At 33.2% G+C, this 18,405-nt stretch overlaps 1 protein-coding gene across 8 annotated transcripts in view; it reads right to left on the bottom strand.

Moving 5' to 3' along the window:
• Positions 1-17,972, bottom strand: part of LOC123543404 (uncharacterized) — a 31,949-nt gene extending 13,977 nt beyond the window's left edge. For 6 of the 8 annotated variants that reach the window (XM_053542622.1, XM_053542640.1, XM_053542646.1 and 3 more), the window contains exons 1-7: positions 17,679-17,766; positions 10,596-10,906; positions 7,028-7,113; positions 4,246-4,329; positions 3,401-3,511; positions 2,263-2,370; positions 1,001-1,076 (exon numbers count right to left, since the gene is read on the bottom strand). In XM_053542622.1, the coding sequence (XP_053398597.1) occupies positions 1,001-1,076; positions 2,263-2,370; positions 3,401-3,511; positions 4,246-4,329; positions 7,028-7,113; positions 10,596-10,767 (637 nt within the window). In that variant the 5' untranslated portion in view covers positions 10,768-10,906; positions 17,679-17,766. Of the gene's footprint in view, positions 1-1,000; positions 1,077-2,262; positions 2,371-3,400; positions 3,512-4,245; positions 4,330-7,027; positions 7,114-10,595; positions 10,907-17,678; positions 17,767-17,898 lie in introns of those variants that run through there. The other 2 variants (XM_053542635.1, XM_053542627.1) reach the window with 2 other exon arrangements.
• Positions 17,973-18,405: the final 433 nt, after the last annotated feature.

Here is an 18,405-nt window from a genome sequence, read left to right as displayed (position 1 = left end):
TATTCAGCCAGTAAATTTTTCAGTGAACACCCCTTTGAATAATTAAGCCCAAATTGAATGACGGGCCAGTCCATTTTAGAACTTTAGCAGGCTAAAGGTCAATAGCAAGAGGAAACATCTTGTTTTTCTTCAATGTACTTTGGTATCATAAACAAATATGGAGTACTGTAGACTTGGTCATTTTCACATCATTTTTATATCTAAATTTGATTGTCAACAGCCTTATTCACCTTGTTAAGACATTGTGCTTTGTTGTCATCTCTTCTTTTTGATATTCACAGGAATTTTGAATCTTTGTGTTGTTCTGATCTCTCAAATCAAAATATTACCCATTCCACAGTAAATGAAGCTTATGAAAGTGTCCATTAAGATTATATGACTGAGTATCATACATTTCTAATTGCAAATCATACTAAGGTAACAGCTTAAAAGAAAATCAGGTAAAATGATAATCATCTCATATTGTATGGCAATATTTCACTGTCAGCTATAACATGTCAGACTTTTCATTTTTTTTTTCAGATCTCTTTTATTTTCTTGCACATAAAATTGGCTAAAACAACACTGCAAAGCATGACTATTATCAAGCAATAAAAGTCCCCTACTGGAAGTAGCATCTCTCATATGTGCTGCCATAAGAACAACTTAACTGAAGAATCAGCATATTCTCTTGAATGCACTTTGACATCACAACCCATCTAAAAGAAATCAATAATATGCAGCTAAGTGAAATATTGATTTAAACCTTATACTGCACTACAGTCAAACTTTGTTTGCTTGAACTATTGATAGTTCGTACACATCACTTTGCGCACACTCATTGTCAAATTCCAGCAAATTATCTATATACTGTATATTTTTCAATGGCTTGAACAGTGACCTATAGCTCAAGTTTTGCTTGTCTTGTAAAATTCGAGCAAAAAGAGATTGACTGTATTACAGTTTCAGAGAATGAAGACAGATCCTGGGTTCAGAAAGATGAATGTAGAATATTACATACCATCTTCAGCATTATAATCCTCATCTCTCTCTACTTCCATTTCCAGATCATGATCCAAATCATTCATCTTTTTTACCTGAAACACATCAAATTATTACATCTGGTCAGAAACATCAAATTATTACACCTGGTCAGAAACATCAAATTATTACATCTAGCTAGAAACATAAAATTATTACATCTGGTCAGAAACATCAAATTATTACATCTGGTCAGAAACATCAAATTATTACACCTGGTCAGAAACATCAAATTATTACATCTAGCTAGAAACATAAAATTATTACATCTGGTCAGAAACATCAAATTATTACATCTGGTCAGAAACATCAAATTACTACACCTGGTCAGAAACATCAAATTATTACATCTTGTCAGAAACATCAAATTATTATATCTGGCTAGAAACATAAAATTATTACACCTGGCTAGAAACATCAAATTATTACACCTGGCCAGAAACATCAAATTATTACATCTGGTCAGAAACATCAAATTATTACATCTGGTCAGAAACATCAAATTATTACACTTGGTCAGAAACATAAAATTATTACATCTGGTCAGAAACATAAAATTATTACACGTGGCTAGAAACATAAAATTATTACACCTGGCCAGAAACATCAAATTATTACACCTGGTCAGAAACACCAAATTATACCATCTGGTCAGAAACACCAAATTATTACATCTGGTCAGAAACATCAAATTACAACATCTGGTCAGAAATATCAAACTATTATACCTTGTCAAAAACATCAAATTATTACACCTGGCCAGAAACAAAGTATAACACCTGGCCAGAAGCATCAAATCATTATATCTGGTTAGACATAAATTATTACACCTGGCCAGAAACTAGAATCTAAACTGACAATTTCTCTATCCAGTACATACTCTTTACACATCACAACTACACTGGTTTCTTTTCTTTAACTTCTTGTGAAAACATTATCTTTTTTTGTTGGGTTTAACGTTGCACTGACACATTTAGAAATCAAATGGTGACTTTAAAATATTGGAGGAAGACCCCAGGTGCCCATCCGTGGATTATTTCATCACGGGCTGACACCTGGGTTACTTAGAATCCCTAACCTTCCGTAATCCTGCTGGATGGCTTCCTCACATGAAGAATTCAATGCTTCGAGTAGATTCGAACCTGCATCGGAAATGGGCAAGTAATTCAAAGTTAGCAACCTTAACTACTTGGCCATGGAGGCCCCTTTATGAAAACATTAATATAGTGATAGTAATGAAACCTTTTCTCTAGCACGTTTTGCTCTCTCTTCTCGTATTCTCTGTTTTTCTTGTATATCTTTCAGTTTCGCCTCTCGAGTTTTGCCAGCAGATGTTAGTGATTCTGTTATCTAGAACAGTGAAATAAAGAAATCAATCATTAAAGTTAACTAACCTGTTTTTAAACTGAAGAAATTTCGTTCTACCTCTAGTTTAAAGCCTGAAGAAATTTCCATACAGCTTACCTTCAAGTACTTCCAAAATATGACATTGGAAGTAACTAGAACATCAGAACTCAGAAGACCCGACCAAAGCAAATAGCCTACTGCAGTTATAGTTTGATTTGGACATTTGAGAGTTCAGTGTATAGACTGGTCTGCCGATCAGGGAAATCAGCATGATTTACCTTGCCTTATTTAGGTAAGAACCACTATCATATTGAATAACGCTACCTTAAAAATGGATCATTCCATTACTAAGTACAAACACATCGCTGACCTCGAAACCTGACTGTAAACAAATATGGCATATAAACAATAATAACAAAGGGGAATAATTCTATAAAGAAAGTTGTATTTCCTGTAAGGTTTATCTCCCCTTATTTGAGAAGTAAATAAGTAAATTTTTTTTAGAATATTTTTTGGAAATTATTTTTGTTTCAAAAAATGAATACAAATAAGGGGGTTATGCCTTTAGAACATCAGTAAGTTGATTTCTAACATCTCTGACCAAGTTTATAGCATAAAAAGTGCAGTTTTGCAACTTTTTGTTAAAAGTTGAAGAAAAAATTCTCCAAGGCCATAAAAACATTAAGAGTCAGGCCAAAAATTGAGGGTAGGTTGGGATACTGGAAACAAACATTTTTTATGCCTGATCAGCACAGTCACATAATACATATTTTTGATCACTTCAAAGCAGCCTTCTATATAAATTCTAACCAACTGAAGTTGATTGGCTTTGTTTCTTTCTTTTGTTCCAGTTAAGTGACCACTTAGAGGCTGGCTGTAAATGTATACCTGCTCATCACCTTAGTTATTTAAGACTTCCTGTTATTGGCATGGCCTTAGGGTTCTGTCCAGAACAATTTCGTTATTATTTATAGTAATGTACATAATAATGATAAAAACACAGAAAATCAGGCATTCACACCCTACACCCTACCTTTCCTTCAACTTCTTTTTGCTGAAGTTCTTTATCAAACTTTTGAGCTTCTAGAATCTGTTGCCGACGTCGTGATGCTTTCAGTGATGCGCTCTGTTTTCTTTTGATTTGCTGAAAGAAACAACCAATCAAATCATGAAATACAAGACATTTAATACCCGGTATTACAGACACTGTTTTCCGTGACTTGTTTTATATTAGTAACCTCTTTGACTACCATAATCATTACAGGGCTTGGACAATATTATACCACGGTACCTAATTTGGGTATCAACAAATAAATTTTCCTTCTGTCAGCTGACATTTCAAATAATATATTCAAAAATCAACCAAAATGTAAAAACATTGTAAAACTTTCATGTGTTGCATTTATTCTTCATACATATCACTTTCAGTTCAAAGTACAAGAATTCTTAGTTCTGGTAAATTTTGAAAATTGAAAGAAAACATTAACACAACAGTTACTATAGTTTTAAACATTTATATTGTTAATTCTGTGTATATGAAAATTATTTGTTCTTCCAAATTTAAAGCATGACATACAAAAGTGATCAATTTATTCTATCTTTTGTTCTAAGTATTCTATGATTTACTGATAAAGTCTTCAAGAAGATCCTCTGCATGCAAAGAACGCAACCAAGCAGAAAACTAGCCAACACGGTTTAACTGCGACTGTTCAAGAGAGGTAATGAAATGCGCAATCCAACTCAAGGCGACTAGCGCCAGCTTGAGCGGAATTCTATAATAGTGAAATTGAATGGACTAAATGATCTGAAAGCAGCAGAAAATAGAACTGGCAGATGGAATGTTGGTAAAATGGTAATGGTCAAAACTTTTTTACTCACAGCATCACGTTTTTCGTCTGCTATTCTCTGCTTTTCTGCGAGTTCTTCTGCAGTCAATTTTGGCACATTAAGTGGATCTAAACGCTGGAAAGAAAAACGACATTATTTGCTATAGCAAAGGAATACACAAGCCAGACATAATCATAAAAATAACCATAGCTCTTTAACCTTTACCCTGCTAAATTTCTAAAATGGACTGGTCTATCATTCAATTTGGGCAGTATCATTTATTATTCGAGGGGTATTCACTAAAAATTTACTTACTGAATAGCAAACATTGTGCAGACCAAGATAAGCCTGCAAGGAATTGCAGGCTGATCTTGGTCTGCACTGCTCGCAAAGGCAGAATCACTTGCCGCCAGCAAGCTAAAGATTTATTACCTTGCAGGAAATTCTTACTCTACATTTAAATCCACACTTTCTATTTTGAGTTTTTTGCTTTTACCGACTCTTTAATATCTTATAATTTCATATACATTTTCATCCCCTTTTACATTAAAAAAATGTATATGATTGAGCTGCACCATGAGGAAACCAACATAGTGCATTTGTGACCAGCAAGCCTACAGCAATTTGAGAAACCATTAGCGAACAGCATGGATCCTGACCTGTGCAGGCTGGTCTGGATTCATGCTGGTCGCAGCTGGTCTGGATCCATACTGGTCGCAAATGCTCCATGTTGGTTTTCTCATGGTGCGGCTCATATATATTTCTTACCGATAAATGTATTTCTCATAACTTTTTTCTAACATATTTTGACTTGCAATTAATACTACTTCATACTTTCTCTCAGCAACTTTCTAAATATAGGTCACATACTTTTGAGGAGAATTGTTGCTTTTTTCAATAATTTTTAGAAAACTTAACTGCATTAAAATGAGCAATGGGGTAATAGCAGAGAACCACAAAATACAGTTTTTTTTAATTTGAGAAAAAAAGTCACACACTAGTGCAACATTTCAATTTGATATCTGTAAAGTTTTTAGCATTTTAAAATGTTATGTATATCAGTCTGTTATTGTCCTCAAATGTCAGACAGGGAAATAACATTTTGTTGGGTTCTAAATAACACTGATGTGAGAAATGTGAAAATGAACAATGCACATTTAATGCTCAAGGCTGTAAAAAGCATTCAATACATTAACAATGTGACACTGTAATGAAATATTACCCCTTCTTTAAAATGTTATCTCAAATAACACACAAAGCCGTTTGAGTATCCAATAACATTTTCAGGGTTAAATTTCAAATGAAGTATTCTTTTTATAATTATCTATACAGACAACACAATGCTGGTGATGAGGTGCTAATGATAATATTTCATTTTGAGGTACTCCATTATTTTTTAATTACCAGTTTGTCTATGTATCAGATAGTAATAAAACCAAGTCGGTATAAGAAATACAAGTAAGTTAGTTTAATTCAACTTAATTGGGCTCAATTGCAGCGAAATTTCACTAAATCTTGAGACCACCTTGTTTTCTTTTTTGTTGAGTTTCATGTAAGACAGACCAAGTTTAAGATCATATAGCACCTTTTCTTGCTGGAGGAAGATCCCTTGTGCCCGTCTGGACATTATTTCAGGCAAGAACGGGCACCTGGGTAGAACCACCGACCTCCTGTAAGCCAGACTGAATGCTTCCTATCGAACAAGGTATTAAGGAAACAGTGGTGAGGTGTATTGTGAAAGCAAGTCAGCCACTTGAAACCACTAAGCCATGGAGGTCAACATTAACCTTTACCGTGCTAAATTCCTCAAATGAACTGGTCTTTCATTCAACTTGCACGGTACCACTTACAATTCAAAGGGGTGTTCACAGAAAATTTACTGACTGAGTAGCAAACAGTACAGACCATGATGATCAGCCTGCATGGATGTGCATGCTGATCTTGGTCTGCACTGGTCGCAAAGGCAAAATCGTGCCACCAGCAGGCTAAATGTTAAAGGGGCAATCGCATTCCTGTCATTGTATCGTCATATGTTACTTGCTGACAATACATGACTAAGTATACTTCGCAAATATCTTAATTAATAAGAAATCAAAACTGGCAAATTTATGTCTAGAGGATGATATTACAGGTGAAAAAGAGAAGCAAGAGCTGAATTAGAAAAATTTGCTATTTTTTTAAAACTGGTAGTCTATTTTTTAAACAGAATTGGAATAATCTAGGACACATTTGTATGAAATTATCTTAAACTGAGCCAACACAAATCACAAGTTTTCATAAAATACATATAAGGGAAACGTTTGGTAAATCAGATTTATATGAATAATCATGTTGGCTGTTTCCAACAAGAATAAACTGAACAATCTTGATAAAGGGTTATCAGGGAAACATTTGTGAGAAACTATTTCAAGATTGGGCCAGCTATTTCTGATAAGAAGACTTTTAGAGTGTGTGTTATCTACATAAGGGAAAAATTGACAAAACCTCCTAGTGACCATGTTTTTAGTAGAGAGTCACCCAAGGAACATTCAGTGAAACTTTTTTGAAATTTTACAACTGTTTCCTTTCCTTTGCCTTGGCAACTAAAGTAATAGTATAGAATTCTTTGAGTAAATTTGAAAGAAGACTATCCATGAAAGATTCATGCCACATTTCATCAACTTCCACCAAATGGTATCAGAAAAAGGATGTTTCAAGAACATGTGAACACAGACAGACAGACAGTCAGACACATGATAAGTGATCACAATAGCCAACATTTAGTAAAGTAGCAAAAATCACATCATGATGTGTCAAAGCAATTTCTTATATCTTATAACAACAAATGTCTCACCTTTAATCTAGGAGGAGGAGCTCCCAATAGCTTCTGTTTTGTTTCTTTTCCATCTAAATCAACAGTAAATGCTATTGACTTGGGAACTGAAAAGAGAATGACACATTAATGAAGAAATTACATATGCTCCAAAACTAAATCAGGTTACATGACTTGTGACTTAAATAGATGGACAGACAGACAGATAAACAGATGGATAAAGGGATAAAATGATCACAGTATTATACATACAGCTTTCTATCTATATTTCAGGCTTCATTGAAAAATCTCTCATACTTTTAATGACATCCTACCACAGAAACTAAGAAAAAAAATGTGCATATTTTCCATGTTGCCAACTGTTAAGGTACCAAGCTTCATGATTATGAAAAAATGCATTGTCAAGTACTTTTCCAGCTATCGCAGGGTCCCACTCTGCCACTTTCATCATTTTTTCCTTATTTGTTGCCATGGTAACTACATTTTTGCAAGATCAATAAAATAAAAGTAAGTGCATATCTTCCATATTATTGTCATCTATCTGTGTATCACATTTCATGAAAAATTATCATGTATATTATTGCAGCAGGATGACGGAAATACGGATGGACAGAAGAGTGGGGAGTGGGCGTGCATTAACCACAAGTCCCCTCCAATACAACACTGATTAGGGACTTACAAGCCAGGGTGATTATTACTCAATCTACAGTAAACAGATGTTTATACAATTATCTACGCTGTAAAATAGGTAACATACATTGGGGACTTATTTTAGTGGTTTCCTACATTGCATCAAATCTTAGAAATTAGGTCTGAACAATCATATGAAATTCCAGTAAACCCTTATCATGCTGAACACAATTGATTCTGCCTTTGTGACCAGTGTAGATCATAATCAGCCTGTACATCTGTGCAGTCTGATCAAGATCTGCACTGTTCGCCATTCAGTCAGTATCTTTTTGGTAAGTAACCATTTTAACAGTTAATGCTACAGTGGACAAGTTCATTAAGGAAATTAAGCAGCGTTAGGGTTAAGTTTCTGTGATTGTACAAGTTCCTGTGAGAGAAGATTTTAGATCTATTTCCATGTGTCTATATTTGGACAATTTTCTATTAATTTTCATTCTCTTATCACGATTTGATCAAAAGAAAAAAGTTTACCACAATGAAGAAAATCATTTTGAATTGCACTTTTGTACTTCAGCTGGTTGTAATGGTTATCAACAAACAAACAATACATCAGATTTCCAATGTGACGCCTCGTATAATTAATGCATGCAAATACCTTTGGTATAAGTGAAGTTTATCTACAATGCATTAAATATTTATGAAAAATACTTTACAATGTGGTCCCCTGGTGGTTCTTATATCCCAATGGACTCACTTCAATCAATCAGAGTTGCAATAGCTTAGTGTCAATTGATAAACTTTAATGAATGTAGAAATCAGAAAGTTTCTGTCAAGTGAAATGATTTTTTCCCAAGTAAAAGTGTTTTTGTCACAATATAGTTATTCTGGTATCAGAAGCTATTATATAACATATAGAAAAAGAATCTAGATGTACCGGTATATGAAATAAAGAAATGCAACAATTTTTTATTAAGGTTCAACAATATGAAAATGCCCTGTATTTAATTTTGTATTTTATTTAATAGATATTAAAGGTATTGGAATTAAAAATTCAAACTTCAAGAGCATTAGATAATGTATAGTTAACTACATCAAGTGCACTTTCTGATAAAACATATTAAAGTATCATTTTAATGATCCAGGGTAAAATATTTGGGAAAAAATTTAACACAACTCCACTAAAATTGAAGTTGTTAGAAAAGACTAAGTTTAAACCCGCAGAATTTCACAAGGTAAAAAATGTTGAGAAAGTAACAATATTATATGTGTAAAAGTATGGGAAAAATATTTAGAAATATGAGAAAAAGTCAAAGAAAAAAGTTTCAGAACTATTAAGTTCAAGACTGTATTATCCTGTTGTATAGCAGGTAACATAGATACAGTCGACATTGTACTTGCGACCACCTCTTTTAAGCGATTTTTTTATTATACAATCGGTCAAAATCTCTCCCGAAGGTTTTCAGTACACAAAGTAATTCCATTAAATAGCTTTTTTATTAAACGACTAGTGACCACATTAATGTAGTCCCGACAGGTACAATATTCGACAAAAGTATCTATTAAGCAACTGGGTACCAAAGTCCCGCCGGGCATTACTTCACTTGTGTAATTAGCGAGTACGTTTTGATGCTGATGATGACTGATGATGATAATGATGTATAGAACAGAGACAATACACAATATACATTTATACATTTTGAAATATATATACAAATCTCTTCATTATAAATACAGTTACATTAACAGTTAAAATAACTTTTCTTTTCACCTGACTTCAATATTCATTAAGAGACCATTCCAGGAGTCCCTTGGGCGGTCTGTTAATACAATGTCGACTGTAGATAACTTTTCCATTGCACTGATATAACATCATGACAAATGGTGTTCATCTATAAACAGTGAGTTAGTTTCTCTTCTATTAAGAGAATTTCAGGTAACTTTCTAAGTATTATCATTTTTAACCGTTTTTAGGCTAGAGGTCACTGTAACATTGACTTTTGACCAACCAAAACTTTGATCTCGACCTTTAATCTTAAAACAATAGGGGTTAACTGCACTACCACAGACCATATTCCTACGAAGTAACATTTTCAAACCAAATGCTCTACCGATGGACCAACAATGAGCAAAACAATATACCCCAAATATAAGGGAGACATAATAAACAGAATCTGTCAATGTTTATCCATAGTAAGGGTAAGGATGCAGAGTATCTATGAAAACATGCAAAAATGTATTTGTCTCAAAATACAACAATGCAGATAATTCTAGATCTGGTTCATCGTCAATGAAGTTAGTGTTCAAACTGTTGATATCTGATATGTCTAGAAAAAAGTATGAACTAAAACAACTTTTTGTTACCCAGTGTGATTTTCAATGATCTCTATCAAACTATGAGTAAAAATATTACTGGTAAAAGTCAAATATATGTTATTGATTATTTTCATGAGCTATCAGTAAATATGGAAACATACTTAAGTATTGTATATGTACAGTTTGTTTATTATCAGCAGTTTATACCAGAGTGCTAACTTTATGATTGTCCGTGTGATAAGCAATCCAAAGTTTAAATAATAAATGAACACATCCATTGATTTCTTTCCTTTCATACACACCAAGAGGCTAAAGGGTCAGGAATTTACATTACTGATTTGAAATAAGATATGTTAGGCTATGTGGTTCTCGTTCATAGGTGTAGATGTGGGTGTCACAAACAAACCCTATATGCTGAAGAAGTACGTACGCGCTAGTAAAATTACATTTGATAAGTTATATATTCTAATAACCGACTGAAGATAATGTACTAAATGAGTGTGGCACCATCTCTGATGAGTGGGTTTGGCATGGAATAAAATACTAAAAACATTCAATTTGATAAACTGGGTGATCAATTCATAGAATATAGCCTATTTGTGCATTTTTCCTTTTGCATAATGACTAATAAATTATCTGTCCATACCTGGATTGTTTGTGACTGTATCTGGTACGTTTGCATTTGAATCAATTGTAGACTTCTTGTTCACATCACTTGTCTTATTTCCATTAGTTATGGCACCATTCTGCTGTGGTTTTTCTCCTGGCCTATTGTCAGTGTTCCCTGCTGGCTCAACTTGAGATGGTCCACAGCCCATCACTGAACAGTTATGTGGATAGATCAATCTAAGATAATATTATGCTGAACACAACACTGGCACTATCTGGCTCTTTATAAGTCCTCTAAATTCTACACTCTAAAATCACGCCATATTTAATCCTTATCTATCCGTGAATCTGAAAATACAAAATCTGACATTTAAATGAACAAAGAGAAATGATATTGCATTGATCAGAGGACTAAATCATTACTTCAAATATATACCAAACAAACAGACATTGGATATTTCTGTTTACTTTCTCCATCTGTTGTGAAAAAAGACTGTTCTACTCTAGGAGCTTTCCAAACTAAACTTTGCAAGATACTAGAATTGGAGGTACTCCTCCTGTTGCGCAAGAAGTTCAAAAATGATGGTGAGAAGTATGGGATGCCAAACTGACATAAATTTAAATAATCGAAAATCTCTCCAATTATTTGGACATCTCTTGAAATAAACAGAAAGTGCATTACCGAAATGAAAAGAAAGTTCTTTAAATCTTAAATTAAAGCTCAGTGTAATTCAATTTGAGCTCTCTAAATAATTTTCAACTTCTCTGAAACTGACATTAAAACTGCTTGCCCGCAGTTTGAGTTAAAGTTTTCAACACATTTATAATGTGTGGGTTAGTTCCTTTAATGGGCACACAAAATAGTGAAAATATATTTCAGACAGCTTCAATTCACTTGACAATCGCATCAATACATTTAAAGAAGACACTCGCATCAATTTATTTAAAGAATACAACAAGAGCTGTCACTAATGGTGACAAATGCGCTCCCCCCCGCAGCACCACCTTTGACCTGGTGACCTTTGACCTGGTGACTCCAAAGTCAGTAGGGGTTGTGTACTCAATAAGTACTATCAGCATGTGAAGTTTGAAGGTCCTGGGTGCAGTGGTTCGCATGTAAAGTGCCTTCATGCAAAAAGTTAACATTGTGACGAACGAACGAACGTACTAACAAACGGACGGACAGTTGAAAACTAATATGCCTCCCTTCGGGGGCATAAAAATGTAAACTAACTGAGTTAATGATAACAGTGAAATTAAACCAATGCTTGCATTAACTGCTACAATTGTTGACCAATCCATTATAACGATTTAACTGTGGATAAATCAATTTTAACCTCTCACAATTTCAATTTTTGAACGTGAGACTCTTGAATCATTTTTATATATGCTTGTTAAAAATGACATAAATCAATGTGCACATTAATTTATTTTGAAAGGGGTTAAAATCAATTAATGCCTTTAAAAATCATTTGGAAAGAGCAATAATTTATTTCAACGAGCAATTTATTTAAATTGCAGACAGGTTGAAATAATTGAACAGGTTGAAATAATTGAGATTCTGTTGATGTGGAGAACCACAGTCCAATCCATAAATGATTTCAACCAATGTAAAACTAATTTTAATTTCTCTTGATAACAATCATAGCATTCTGCAAACAATTTGTAACTCTTTTTAATTACTGTAATGCTTGGTACAAATTTATTGATTCAGGATCAAATTCATTTAGAGAGAGGTGAAATCAAATATGTGCAAAAAATTCATTAAATTTAAGAAAGCGATTACTTTTATTTCAAATTCAACCAAGAATTAACTGAATGCTAGAAAGGTTAAAATTTGGCATTCAACAGAGAAGACCTTGAGATGGACTACCACAATTTATTGCATGACTGCGGCATTTTCCTTTGAAGTTTTGTGTTTTCTAAATTCTGGTATCGCCACGGTTAGCCATGCTCTAAATTCCGTTGCACACAGGTATCGCTCACAGTTTTCTCTGTCTGGGGTGTAGAACAATACACACAAATTAGCAAGTGTTGCTGTGATAATGTATTGAAAATGATCAGCTATTTGAAATAATTTATTACTGTATTTCTGTAGTTTAGTTCTCTACATCTTGATTTAAAACTTGATTTTTTAAATAACATAAAAATATAACTGCAAAAATGATTATGATATTCTATTCAGTTTAAAAATTCAAATTACATTTCTGTCAAAGCTTTACAATATGCTCTAGGTGTTAATTTCATAGATACATGAAACGTTTGTTGATAAAATTAGCCACGTGGGGTTTGTTTACATTCCCTATTTCTCCAGGGTTCATGACCTCCGTAGCGCCTTCCCCACCCCCCACCTCCCAGCAAATTCAAATTTTTAGCAGTTTAAGTTTAAATTATTTTTGAAACTCTATTTCACAACTTTTTGTTTTGAAAAACAATTACACCAATTGATAAAGAATGTTTCAATGCGTATTTATGCACTTTTTATAACTTTTTTTTTAGTAGTTTATTTAAAATTTTGAAAAAGGGATCTCTGATGTGAAGCATGCATAATTTATATAAAAAAAAAAACCTGCCCAGCGCCATCTTCTGGCTTTTATATGGTAGTTGGGGGTTTACCATGAAATGTTTCTAAGGGAGGCTCAAGAGGGGAAATATTTTAAAATATTTTAAATTTAAGATATTTAAAAAATGTGTTCAGTTTACTGTTTTTAATCATGCAATAAATCAGTTAGACAATACATACGCGTGTGTTACCGGCGAGTATCATCATGCTTGGGAGAATCTCAGGGAACGTAATTTGATAGCAAACTCGCCTCTACGAGGCTCGTTTGCTACCCAAATTACGTTCCTTGAGATTCCCCCGCGCATGATGATACCAGCCGGTAACACACTTTTATGTATTATCTAACTTATACATGAATTAAAAGGAATGAACATAACAGCCTCAGACTTGGTACTGAAGTTCTGTCCACAGGTCAGGCAACATCAGTCCAGTGCTGAAATGGGTGACTTATTTGACAGAGATCCTTTAATATTGAAAATTAATATTTAGGGTTGCACCCTTTTAGACTAATTTAATTAGATAAATGCTTACTAATAAACACTAACCTATACTTAATGACTGCCTGGAATTTTAAATTATATACCATTGATACCTCTCATCTACTTGAGGAGAGCTTATAAAGAGTAGCAAGTATCAATAAAATTGACTTGAAACATACCTATTAAAGAGAGATAAAATAAATCTGAACCACTTTTTAAAGTTCACTGCTTTTTCCCAGCTGGTCATTGTTAATTAAATATGAAAATCTGACTGTTTAAATATGACAGGTTAGAGCCTAGGTAATAGTGCATGTGGTCCAACTTTACATAATAATATTATAATAATTATCAATTTCAGCTTATTTCAGTCTGATATTATGTCCATCTCGGACATGTCTGAAAACCGGCCTAATCATCAGAACTACCGTAATAATACACTGTAAGCTCAAGAATATAAAAAATAAGTGAAAGCTTTAAATTTGCTGCAGTTAATATATTTACCTTAACTGTGTATAGATAAGTGCTTTAAGCTTATTCTGCATAAAACAATAGCTGTTACATATATTATATAATGCATGAACACACATCATTTAGCACAGTGTATAGTTGTGCTTGATCTGTTCATGAAAGGTTATCTGGGATGTTCATAGAACAACAATTACCATTACATGTCAGTGACTATATTTTTGTTAAAAATAGTACGTTTTTTCCTACTTTGGATACAGGTCCACCGCATTGATAAAAACTACTTATTTAAAATTTAAAAATTCCCATTCTTGTTTTCTTTTTTGTTTTGCTACGAGGTCAGTGACCGGTCAAAAAGTTATACTGTATAAGGCTGTCCTAAAAGCAAGCTTGAACTGAATCTAATTGACCTGGAGTCTAAAGATCACTTGTGTATATGAGCCGTGCCATGAGAAAACCAACATAGTGGCTTTGCAACCAGCATGGATCCATACCAGCCTGCGCATCTGCGCAGTCTGGTCAGGATCCATGCTGGTCGCTAACAGTTTCTCTAATTCCAATAGACTTTGAAAGTGAACAGCATGGATCCTGGCCAGACTGTGCGGATGTGCTGGCTGGTCTGGATCCATGCTGGTCGCAAAGCCACTATGTAGGTTTTCTCATGGCACGGCTCAATTATGGTAACTGCTGGGAAAAGGCTTTAGATAGATGTTATTTAGTTGCCGTTATTACATGTACACTTGTACAATGTAGTTTTTGTACATAAACTTACAAATGGCTCTTACTCGGGTTGAAGCCATATTGAATATAAAACTTATTCAACAATTTCCACAACTCAATGTTATTTAATTAAAACATGTTAACAAACTTAACAATTTTTGAGAATAAGGCCAGAGTTTTTTAATTTTTTGTTACTCGGATTCTGGGCAGAAAAATGAATTGACAGGAGGTGGGGGGAAAAAAAGGCAGTAAAACAACAGGCGATAAGTGATCAAAAGCTTTATCGGATGACTCCTTACTCGGAGCAGCACTTTGTTGCTCCTTGGGTCACCTCAATATACCTCTTCCCATGCCATATTTTATTTCCCAAATGCATGACAAATTCACATTCAATGTTGCCATTGTTATTTACATTAAGTTACATCTAGCATATATTTGAGACATTGTAAAGTTTTTCAATTGCTTTCATCTTCTTGGCCTTTACAGAACTTGTGTTTCATTTTTTAATTGCCGATATACCCGATTTTGCCTTTTCATCACATATTGTAAATGGTCTAAAGATAATCTTAAATTTCACACAATTGTTCACATATGGAAGACGCTTTCATTTGAGAGGAAATCGCGCGCGCCTATATGACACTAACAGCTAATGCACTAGCTGACAAATATTGGAGTTGTCATCATCAGAACTCAGCAAAATATCAATCACTGTTCTTAAAAAAAATGAAATTTCATTTTTGTTTTTTTTTGAAATGACAGAAAATAGGGCTTAGTAGTCTGCAATAAAAATCAACAGACTGCCTAATTGCAAATGGCAAATACACAGATAATCTAAGTCAGGTATATTGTTAATTTTTATTATCTCGATTTCATAGAAAACATCATTAATTGTGATAATTTAAAGCTTTTCATTAACAGGTCACATATAAATATTATTATTTAAATTATAAATTTCCATTCATGTTTCTATTTGAATTGACGAGTATACCGTACAAAAGTTAATAAGCTTCTTAAGCAGCTGACATGTCTAGACTGGATTTGCTGTGTATATGGCCTGCAAATGACAGATAACCAAGAGTGCATTTGCACCAGCATGGTCCATACCGCCTGCGCGCTTCCATTCGAGTCAGGATCCAGCATGTCGCAACAGGTTTCAATTTCCAATAACTTCAAGTGAACAGCATGGACTCTGGCAAACTTAGGCGAGTGACTCCTGTCAATGTTCGCAAGGAGGGTTGTACAAGGAAATATGTAACTGCTGAAAGGCTAGATAGATGTTAAGTTTATAACACTTGTAATTGTTTTGTTGCATATTACAAATGTTTACCGTTGAAGCAGTTATATGCCATTTCAATCAATGTTATTAATTAAAATGTTACAATAATTTTAAATAACAGAGTTTTTTTTTTATCTTCTGGGAAAATGATGGGATGGGAAAAAAGGCAGTATAATATTATTGCGATAAGATCAAACTATCATTGATTTCTCGGAGCGCACTTTGATGCTTGTCACTTATTACTTTTCCATGTTTTTTTTGCCCCAAATGCATGCAATTCCATATCAATGTTGTTTGTTATTTAATTAATTACATCAGCATTTGACACATGTAAAGTTTTAAATGCTTTCATCTTTGGCTACAAGTGTTCAAACCGCATACCGTTGCCGTTCACACATATTGTAATGCGCAAGTAATCTAATTTGTAACAGCACATGGAAACAGCTTGTCAGTAGGGAAATCGCGGCTCATTGCCTATTGAAAAGTGATTGCCTAGTACAATTGTTTGGTATATCGACTACAAATATCATCACGTACAAAATTGAAATTTATTTGTTTGTTTTGAAAGCACGAACTAGGCCAGGAGGTGTATGAAAAATACGACTGGCTATCAATTGCGTCAAAATACTACAAAAATCTAAGTCGTATATTGGTTAATATTTAAAGCCTTAATCAGAAAACATCATTTAGATATTTAAGCTTTCATAACATCACAATGATTATACGTTAAGGATTTCTCTGTTTCTGTAAGGATCTTTAACACATTAATTCTGTTTCTTATTAATACTTGCAATTTAAACAACAAAATAAACAAGTTAATTTATAAAATAAAATGTTAAGCAATTTGATTTTTGAAATCATCCAGTTTTGATTATAATTATGGTATCCTTTGCAATTATCATTTTCAGTATTTATATTCATTATCAGAACACAATTAAGACAGCCCATATATGGGTTGTCCAGAGATCCGGTATCCGGACTCTAGACTCTGGGTCTGAAAGTCCTGTTACCATACTACAAATAATTGTCCTCAAGAGTTGAATATCCTTATATTTTTTTACTGGTGGACAATATGAAATATCAAAATGTAGAACTGGTATACCTGAGGTCTCATTATTTAGACTGCCATATCACTAGCCTTACTCACTGGCTTATCGGGATGACTTATATTTTATGATCTGATATTTTATAGTTGTCATCCCTGGACAGCGACAGTCAAAAGTTATCACGCTGTCCCGAAACGTCCTATTATTTGGACTACTTTACCACTAGCTAACTAACTTTAATTACCTGAATGACACATTATATAAAGTAAATATTAAAACTTTAAGGTAAAGATATGTGCTTATAATGAACAGGTTCTCATTTCAAATTATATTTTAATAATGGTGAGTCAGAAATACATTTCATGATTATCATCAATCATTGATAGATAATTTTATTATTAGACTAATCTATATATTAATACTAAATAACTAATAGAGCTATTTCAATACAGTATATAATTTTGTCTTCAAACTAAGAAAACAGTGTACGTAGTCACTCCTCTATGAATAAATATATTAATATTATGGAGCATATATCAAAACGTTTGATTAAAAAAGGTTGAAATATTACCAATTTGACTTACATCCCTGTTAATGTCTACACTATCACATCAACACACATGTTATGAATGGCATTTTTTTCAAAGCAAGGTGTCTGTGACGTCACTGTATCGTGGCGACATGTAAATAATAGGGAGAAGTAATTAAGGCCAATATTAAGACGAATTACTTCTTTAAATTTTAACAAATGCTATCTTAAGAATAAGAAGAAAACAATGCATTCAACTTACATGATCAAATATTCTTTCAGATAAAATACTTTATCCTACTTTATTTTAATAATTTTATTATACCCTTTTTTCTTTAACGTACCGTATCTTTCCGTAAACCCAGTGTACGTAACACGGAATTTGGTATTAGTATGTTTCTTTCAGTATAATATACAATACAATATTTACGAAACTTTGGTGTACTTGCCTGTGATTTTATTACTGAACGTTCTTAACTGATTTCAGTTATAGTCTGTTATAATGTCGTAGCTTTGAAGTGCGAGAAAAAAAGATTTATTTTAATAAAATTTAAAAAAAGATCAACAGTAGATTCTAATTCAGAGATTAAACCAACTTCTTCATCAGCGTATATTAAAAATATTCTGTCGTTTTCTGTGGTTCGGAAATTTCGTAGACCTATATCAGCTTACTTTAGTGTAAATTTCCTTGACAGAACATGTGTAAAATTATATAGTAAAATAATTTTGTTTTGTAAAATATTCTTTAACAGGTGAAATAGAGATGACA

Source organism: Mercenaria mercenaria, chromosome 1 (assembly GCF_021730395.1).
Source record: "Mercenaria mercenaria strain notata chromosome 1, MADL_Memer_1, whole genome shotgun sequence".
Lineage (NCBI taxonomy): Eukaryota > Metazoa > Mollusca > Bivalvia > Venerida > Veneridae > Mercenaria > Mercenaria mercenaria.
The sequence above is the reverse complement of the archived record's forward strand: the minus strand, read 5'-3'. Positions and strand labels throughout refer to the sequence as shown.